Source organism: Rhagoletis zephyria, unplaced genomic scaffold (genome assembly GCF_001687245.7).
Source record: "Rhagoletis zephyria isolate East Lansing unplaced genomic scaffold, Rhagoletis_zephyria_1.1 Rzeph_scaffold_00421, whole genome shotgun sequence".
NCBI classification, from domain to species: domain Eukaryota; kingdom Metazoa; phylum Arthropoda; class Insecta; order Diptera; family Tephritidae; genus Rhagoletis; species Rhagoletis zephyria.
In genome coordinates, this window is record NW_016157505.1 from 74,791 (window position 1) to 84,678 (window position 9,888).

The 9,888-nt window shown below is 34.3% G+C and overlaps 1 protein-coding gene across 1 annotated transcript in view; it reads right to left on the reverse strand.

Moving 5' to 3' along the window:
• Positions 1-7,792: 7,792 nt before the first annotated feature.
• LOC108359614 (diphthine--ammonia ligase) overlaps positions 7,793-9,888 on the reverse strand; it is a 176,657-nt gene continuing 174,561 nt past the window's right edge. The window contains exons 10-11 of the mRNA XM_017611541.1: positions 8,438-8,539; positions 7,793-8,377 (exon numbers count right to left, since the gene is read on the reverse strand). Coding sequence (XP_017467030.1) covers positions 7,905-8,377; positions 8,438-8,539 — 575 coding nt within the window. The 3' untranslated portion in view covers positions 7,793-7,904. The remainder of the gene's footprint in view (positions 8,378-8,437; positions 8,540-9,888) is intronic.

The following is a 9,888-nucleotide window of genomic DNA, read 5'->3' on the forward strand; positions in this document are numbered from 1 at the left end:
GCATAATTTTGACAGTTGTTTGACTGCTAATAGTGTCAAAGTAAGTTTTTACCTCTTTCTGATTGACTGAAGGAGAAAATTTCTGATGCTGAATGGCAAAGCCTCTTGTTCAATATACAATCCAAGATAGCTTTTCATAAGCCAATATAATTATGTTGGGTAAGTCCTCCATACAAAATAAGCTAATAGATTAAATTTCTGGACAAATAAAACACGGCTATTGTAAGAAAATTCTCTTACTCAGTTCTGAAATTCCGTTGCTTTAGGCAACCATGTCTTCTAACTTCGCAACTAGGCACCTTAAAGTATCGCACCACTTTGCACACAATGCAACGCTCGTAGTTCCTGCTCCTTTTCATTTTTGTATACGTATGTATCTATAAATACATGTGGTCGAAAAACAAACAAAAAAATCACACAATTCAAAACAATCTCAAAGCACAATTGAATTTTTAATGAAAATTAGAAAATGCCAACTTGAAAAGGGTTAAAAGTTATTCTTCATTTGACATTATAGTCGGTGTTCAAAAGAGAGAAATGTCAAAATCACTTCCACCTTGTTTAATAGGTGACATGAATAATTTCCCCATATGACGTAGGGTTGAAATGAAACCGAAACATCAACAACATCAACATCAACATTACTCATTGCAAAATAATATTTGACCTCAAATTATAGCTATAAGGTTAATCCTTTTATTAAAACAAGAAAAAGGAAAGGTGTGTAAAAAAATAAACCTAATGAATAATAAAATTATAGTTAAAAAAAAACCAACAACACGCTTCTATTACAATAAGAACTAAAAAGAAACAAATTATTTATTGACTTAAAGATTCGTTAAATAAGGATATGAAGTTCCCTAACGTGATGTTATTTAACCTTTTAAACTAGCTTAATTTAGGATTTAAGTAATTGGCACGTAGTCATAGTCGAAATAAAGTCCACTGTAAAGTTAGTTGCAGTTATTTTTTACAGGCATCCCATTGGAAACATACAGCACCCCATTGGTAGAGGGCTTCGGGTGTACGAATTTGTTGTAACATCAAGAGTTGAAGACTTGCTCTAGCTGCTAGTCTCTTAAAATTTCCTCCAATCACGTCGTAAGCAGATTTCCCATGTGAACTTGCAACAAAGTTCAATTCTGCCATTTCCTTGAAGGGATTTTCATGATTTCAGACCTTTAATAAAGTTAATATCATTTATTCATATTGTTTTTGTTTTTTACACACCCTTCCTCTTTCAAAAATATACAATTTCATAAAATTTCAATGTCTATTTATCATATTGCTCGAGCGTTAGACGATCTAGAGTCTAAACGCATAAAAAAAAATCAAAAAGAAAAATTTTTACTTAATTTTTGTTTGTTTTTTATACGTTGCACATTAATGTAAAAAATGTACAATTAAAGCCCATAATAAGACGGAAAAAATACTGTTTTTATCAATAAGTTTCGTTAAAAGGTTTCCAAGATACAGCACTTTAAAGAAAGGTAAGTATGACGTTTTATTAAAATTTAAGTCCCGTGTAAATAGGTAACCCTACGTCATATCGGCAAAATATGCTGCACGTACATTTATGTCACCTAGACCTTCAATCTCTTCAACTTTCATCCAAATCCTGAGAGGTCGCGCACAGAGGTGGCCGCGGTGACATGAAATGCCTCAGCTATTGGTGCTAATAATTTTATAATCTTATTGCTAGTACTATATGATCGCAATGTGTTTTCAATTCGAAATCAAAGAAAGACAGCCTACGTAAAATTTTGTGACTGTAGAAGTATAGGTGTATATATGGCACTTCAGTCTATGTAGTAGTATACAAATTAGGGCTGTGCGATTAATTGATTACTCAAAATTTTAATTAATCATAAAGTAAATAACTCAATTATTCGATTAATTGGAAATTATGATTACTCAAAAGTTCAGTTACTCGAGTAATCAAGATTTTTGATTAACCAAAAAAAAAAATATTTGAGTAAGTTGCTGTATGATTAATCAACATTTCGAGTAAAATGAGTAATCAACATTTCAACTCTTTACATATGTATAAAGTAGGTAAAGTTCCTTGATACTTTGAAAACAACGTTTCTGTTTTCAAAAATTAAAACGAATTTTTTTTTTTCATATACAGAATGTAAAAAAGAAAATAAGCATTTTCCAAAGCAAACTCTTTTAACGAGCAAAATTATTATTTTTTGAGTAATCATATTTCAAGTAACTCGATTAATCATCGTTTTGAGTAATCAAAATCTTGAAAATTGATTAACCGAATAATTGATTAACCAACTTGCTCGAGTAATCGAATAATCGCACAGCCCTAATACAAATATATTTGTAAACTACTACATAGACTGAAGTGCCATATCATAACAGGGGCGGTTCAGGGAATTAAACAAACAAAGGTTTGACGGTATCAGGTTTCCTTCAAGCCGCATGCGTATCGGCTCTAACCTCGAGAATAACGCAAGTTTTGTTTGTTAAAAATTTAATTTTCTGCATCAAAAAGTAAGTTTTGAAAAAAATCTTAAATTATTTTCGCAGTTAGGGCTCAACTTTCTCGCTTCTTCACTGCAAGGAGCCTTACCCTCTCCCCTACAATATTCTCGGCAACTTTATTCACCACCTGAACGAAGGAGGTCAGACTGCAACTGGGTATTCACGTCAAAGGCGAAACCATACCGACGGTGAATAACCAAAAAATCCTCGGAGTCACCTTTGACTGTCTGCTCTTCTTCTCGGCGCAACCAACCGCAATTGTCAACAGAGTACAGTGCCGCAATAATACCCTGAAGCCGCTGGCCGGCAGCACTTGGGGCAAAGACAAAGAAATGTTGCTGGCAACATTCAAGGCAATTGGCCGGCCGGTTCTAAATTATGCAGCGCCCGTGTGATCGCCGGGGACTGGCAGGGCACAGTGGATGAAGCTACAGATCTGCCGGAACATTGCACTCCGGACAGCGACGGCATGCCTTCTGATGTCGCCCCAACACTATCTTCACGGCGAGGCCCAAATGCTCCCAATCAAGGAGCATAACAAAATGCTCTGCAGCTTCTGGTAGAGAGCCACAGACGTGATCATCCAAATAGACAGCTGCTTGCAGAAGAGCCCTCGCCAAGGCATGTCAGGAGGCATCTCTACGAACTGACGGACGAAGTCCAGAGGTTCATCAAACAACCGCTGGACCCAATTGCTTACAGACAGGCCCTGAACGGCATTCACGGGAGTCGGTCTAAAGTTACGTAGACTCTCGACCTGTAAAGGCTTTCTGGGCACACAACTATCTGACGTGGACGGGACAGAACTTTGTCTGCCTCGGGAGACCCGCACCACAATAGACCAACTTCGCTCTGGCTATTGTAGCAGGCCGAACTCATACCTGAGCAGAATAAACGAGGATGTGCCCAACCAATGTCACGCATGCGGAGAGTCGCCACATGACTCTTCGCATGCCCCCAGAACCCCACACAGCTAACGCCCCTGTCCCTATGGACAGATCCTATTGAAGTTGTGCACTTCCTGGGCCTCCCTTTAGCTGAAACAGCCGACAACGTTGATGGATGAACCGACCCGAGCGGGGTTTGGTAACCGCTACAAAAACAAAAACAACCCTTCGCTCCTCTATTTAGTTATGGTTTGGCAAAATAATTCAATGAATATCATCAGAGAACGCAAATAATAGCAAAAGTTTCGGTATCGTTTAGTTTCGCTCATACAAGGTAACGAAACACAGCAGATTCAAATCACTCGGAAGCATTTTGAAGGGTATTACCGAATCGCGATTTACATACCGTACCTAGATCTTTTCACTACGCATTTCGATATCTAAAACACAGGGATATTTTGTCTAATTTTTAAATTTAATGGTAGTTTGTAAGATTTGAAAACTTATTGTGTTATATCTCGAATATGGGCCAAATTGGATCATATATACGATTTCTAGCAATACCCCGACTCCAACGCCACCTGGCGGGTAAAATTTTGAAGTCAAACGATCGACGGAAAAGCCTTTTAGGAGAAACAAACGTACAAAAGAGTAAGATAGCTGAAAGTTTCAGTATGTTTGGAAGGCGCCCCGCACCCATTTTCAGTAGCCCCCTTTTCTCCAAGAGTATGACATTGATTTCATATACTATATGTATATGTATATATGTATATATATTATTTATATTATTAATTTTCTATTAAAAATATTCTGTGAGAATGGGATATTTGAACAGAACATGATGATTTCGGACTATTGAATAAATATTTACTTACTGAATGTATGTGCATATATACAAACATATATGCATTGGGAATAATAATTCACTTTTATCGCTTTTAGCAGTTATTCTTTGTATATTTCATCATAATTTTAAATTTTTCCACTCATAAACGTTTTGTGTATTTATTCACTAAAAAACGAGAATAACTATTTTTATAGTTTTCAAAGAACGTAAATCTATAAGAAGAGACAACACGTTATAATTGTAGCGAGTGTAAACATCAGGGGCGTGCCTTCTCTTTTCATCCATCTACAAACGTATAACGTGTTGTCTTTTCTTATAGATTTACGTTCTTTGTAGTTTTTGTGAGGTTAAGTATAACTATTACATGACTGACTGTTTTGGTTTATGTAGCAATGCTAAATACGCAAGGACGCAAAACACAAAATTTCAATTATTAATTTGCGCTTTTAACAATTAACCGAGCAGTCAATTAATAGTGAAGTGTTTTAAACAGAGACCATAACGATTATAAGAAATAAAATTAAATATTGCTCTATAATTACTGAACAACGGAAAAGTTGTTTTCGTCTCGCGAGACGATTATTTTAAAATTTAAATTATTTTCGTCATCTCATAATAGTTATATGGGAGTTTTATTTTTTTTCGTCTCGCGGGACGTTTATTTCAAGACGGAAATTATTTACGTCTTTTCATGATAATTATATGGGATTTTTATTTTTTTTCGTCTCTCGGGACGTATATTTTAAGACGGAAATGATTAACGTCTTCTCCTAATAATTATAAATAACAGAATGAAACTTCTTAATTGAGTTCGGAGATTTGACGAGTTAAATATTTAACATGTACCGCTTCTATTAAGAGAAAACGTGGGACGTAAATCATTTTCGTCTTGAAATAAACGCCACGAGAGACGAGAAAAATAAAAGTCCCACATAATTATTATGACAAGACGTAAATCCTTTCCGTCTTGATATAAACGTCCCGCGAGATGAAAAAAATAAAAGTCCCACATAATTATTATGAGAAGACGTAAATAATATTCGTCTTGAAATAAACATCCCGAGAGACGAGAAAAATAAAAATCCCATATAATTATTATGAAAAGACGTAAATAATGTCCATCTGAAAATAATCATCCCACGAGACGAAAAAAGATATTTCTCGCAAATAATTATTATACAAAGACAAAAAAAATTTCGTTTAAAACAAAACGTTTTTGATCTCAAATATTAGGGTAATTATTATTTTGGGTCTCTGGTTTTAAATCGTAGTAAGACATATACGTATATTTTAACCTGCGAGTTATGATTCCAAGTTTTTTGTTTAGTATTTTAGTATAGCTTTAAAGTATGTATATTTGAGAAAAAATTAAAATAGTTTAAGGAGTGACAGGTTTTTGTTAAAATAACATTTCTTAATTTGTTAAATATTTATTAAGACAATTTTAGCACATTCAACATTTTATTTATTTTAATAAATCGTACAAAAATTATTTTATGCTAACCGAAGCAACCGAAATAAATCCCTCTACATAATGTTTGATCTTTTCTGTAATCAATTTGAAATCAGTTCAGTTAAACAATTGAACGTTAAAGTTAATTTTTAGTATGGAACTTTATACTGCATACACTATCGATAAAATTTTAAACTTATTGTCGGAAAATTTCGCAAATTACACGTTGCTAACAAAAAAATGGTTGCATGCACTTTTTATGCCGTGTAGTAGAGGTAGTAGAGCAGGCCTAAAAAATAATTTTGGCATTAGCAGAATTTCAAATCCACCCCTAAAACCTTAAGTTACTTGGGTCACCATTACTATTTTTTCGGATTTTTCGCAAGCTTTTTGGTTCACGGAGTCAATGGTTATCAACTTAACTTAAATTTCGTAACAGCAGTGGAAAGATACAACCTTCCGCTTTTCAACCAACATAAAATTATGAGAATCCTTTGAAAACTGTCCAAATCATGACCGGTGTTTTGACCCAGCATCCCGATTTTCAGTTTTTGATGTTAAGCTAATAATTTGGAGGTGTATTTGAAATTCTGCTAATGCTACATTTATTTTTTAGACCTGTCTACCACCTCTACTGCGTGACATAAAAAATACATGTAACCATTTTTTTTTGTAGCACAGCCCAGTGGGGCAAAAAAGAGATAAGAGATAATTAAATTTCTGGTCGATCTATCCGTGTCGATTTTTTAGAAAAAATCTAGTTTTTTATTTATTTATGTTGAAAAATGAAAGAAAAAAATGTGTACGTCGAAATGCTTCCAATTTTTTGGAAAATACTTGAAATTAATTTCAAATGCCTGCAATTATTTAAAAAACTATTCATAAACATTTATCCAAAGGAAACATTTAATTAAAAAATATTTTTAATTTGCCATCTATACTGATATACATATATTTTGAAAGCCGTTTTTTTCTAATTGAAAAACTCGAGAACCTGTACCAATATTTTTGAAACTTTGGACATCGACTCTAGACCCTTAAAGGATGATAATAGAATAATAATAATTTCGATATATCAAGGGGCGTGGCACCTCCCATACAAACTAAAGTTTGCACACAACATATCTCTGGAAGTATTCATCGTAGAGTGCTGCAACTTAGTATAGAGATATATAATATCAACGCCAAACTCATGGAAAAAGTGGGAGTTATTGAAAAAGGGGCCGTGGCACCTTCCATACAAACCGAATTTCTCACATTAGAATGTATATGTGGTGCGAGAAATTCAGTGTGTATGGGAGGTGCCACGCGCCCTTTTTCAATAACTCACATTTTTTCCATAAGTTTGGCGTTGATATTATATATTTCTGTACTAAGTTGCATCACTCTACGATGAATACTTCCAGAGATATGTTGTGTGACAACTTCAGTTTGTATGGGAGGTGCCACGTCCCCTTGATATATCGAAATTGCTTTTCATCTATTATCATCCTTGGATAGTCTGAAGTCGATGTCTAAAATTTCTAATATATCGGTACAGCTGTTCTCGAGTTTTTCGAACAGAAAAAAACCAAAAAAAAAAACGGCTTTCAAAATATATAATAGTATAGATAACAAATGAAATATATTTTTTAATTAAATGTGTCCTATGGAAAAATGTTTATGAATAATTTTTCAAATAATTCCAAGCATTTGAAATCAATTTCAAGTATTTTCCAAAAAATTGGAAGCATTCAAACGTAAAAATTTTGTTTCTTTCATTTTTCAACATAAATAAATAAAACTAGGGCCTTTCCTAAAAAAAATCGCCACGGATAGATCGACACGAAATTTAATTATATCTTATTTAAAGAAAAGAAACTTGAAATCGGTTCATATTTGGGCTCTCAAAATTCATTTGTCCACAGCAACCTCTTTTGCCCCACTGTGCACCGTGTTATATTACTGCAAACCGTTCAATAAAGAATACATAGTATGTAAGTATTTAAAAAAGTGTTAAAAATTAACATTCATTATTTCATTGCCATATTGCTTCGTAGGAAGTCGGAAACATACATTAATATTATAACAAAAAATATAAGTAGAGCTGCAGTGTACGTTCTTTTTTGAAAAAAAAAAGAATAATATTTAGTTCGATGGCATAAGTTGGTTTTTTAACTAAGTGTACATATGTAGATAAAATGTAATATTACAATAAGTCTTGTGGCGTCGTAATTCGTATTTATTCATGGCGTACACCGCATATAGATAAGAAAGTACTAAAATTGTGTAAACTACAGGCGGGCAAAACGGTGTATACAATGTTGGCGGTCTCCTGGCATTTAAGCCGAAAATCATAAAGTGCATTCAGCAGCAATTCCACGGACGGTGCAGCAGTTACTTGGTAGAACACTTTCAGGTGAATTGCTGGTATGTAATAGGCAGTTAAATTATCCCCACCTAAGCATGTGTTATTTAAGTTGCTGTTGTTTGCTGCAGAATTCGAATGGGTAGTATCGTCTGTTTCTCGAATATGGTCCGATTCCTTTGAGTCTGTTATTCGTTTCGCGATAGGATAATCTTTGAGCAATCGGTTAACTGTGTATGTTAATATTTCGTCGAGATTTTCGGCACTAAGGATTTGTGCAAGTCGGCAATGATTGCTTAGTATATCCTCGCTTAATTGAGTCAATTGTGTGGTTGATGATGCCAAGCCTGTACAGCAAGCTTTTTTAATTTTTTTTATTTCAATGCATTTTATATTACTAAGCTTACCTGTCGACACGTAGCAAACAATTGCAGCGCAATTGTTTTCATAATTCCACCGCCGACGTATCGAAATGGTATAATCACTTACAGAACAACCAGTCTCTTCATCTATTTTTAATAATGAAAATTCGTTAACAAATGCTGCTTATATACATATTTTCAATACTTAAATTATTTGTTGTAATATACTTATTATTCGTTTTAATATGTATAGACAGAGAAATGTAAAGTATTAGACTGATTCGAAGGGATTTCGAGGAGGCGATTTAAGTTAAAAATCGTATATGGGTCAAAATCATGGAGGTGGAGAATTTAGTTGCGGTAAAAGCAAACATTTTATATTTATTATTAAATTGATTTTACACTGTTACGACTTGAATTATGTCGTCGTCAATTTAGTTTATGACTGGGTAGAGCACGAACTGACCATATTTTTTAATTTATCGCGAAACGTACTGAATGAGGGGCTAAAAAGTTATGTATTTCGGGAACGTTTTTACCGAAAAATCTCAAATTTAATTAAAACATAATATTTAAAGTGTGTTTGACTTGCTCGCCGTGGTCCGGGAACGTTGCCGAAATTACTGTTCCCGAAATGGCCATACCGCCATTTTCTTTTTTGCATTATGATTTTAAATTAAATATTTTTGAGTTTACGTTGCAGGTGCCGCGAGTATATATCTTGATATTAAGAATATATTGTCGTTTAAAGTACAAAACCGCGTATTTGAAGTTGCATAAAATATTTTACAGAGAGTAAAAAACATTCCTACCTCAAAATTGATCTCTCTTTTATAAAGCAATCGCGTTTCTGGCTAGTACATTTCAGGACGAATAGATAAGGCTTGAGCCAAGAGCTTCGGTAAGCAAATCCAATTTTTGGCAAAAATGTCAGTTACGCGGTTTTGCAGAACGCCGATACGCGATTTTGTAGCTTAAACGACGATATGATTTTAACCTAAATACCTTTACAAACTGGGCATTCGCAATGATGTTGTCAAAACGCACTAATAAATAGAAAGAAATATTAATAGAAATAATAGCGGTCGCCCCTCGGCAGGCAATGGCAAACCTCCGAGTGTATTTTTGCCATGAAAAAACAGCTTCTCATAAAATTACAATCGCCGTGCGGAGTCGGCGTAAAACTATAGGTTCCTCCCCTTTGTGTGACAACATCAAGGCGCACGTCACAAATCGCTGGAGAAGTTCGGCCAAACACTTTTTAACATATGTGTAAGCGCTAATCAATTATTACACAGGTCAACAACGTTTTGTTCTAGGAAAGTGTAGGGTCATTTTCGAAGTAATTTTTTGCGTAGAATCCGAATCCGGGGTTTAAATTGCTCTATCACGTCAGGATTTTGAGATATCCTAACCTAAAAGTGCAAAAACGCTGTTTTTGCCCATTTTTGAGGTTATGTAGCTACGCAGATTTTGCTCTTCATAAAAAAGTAAAC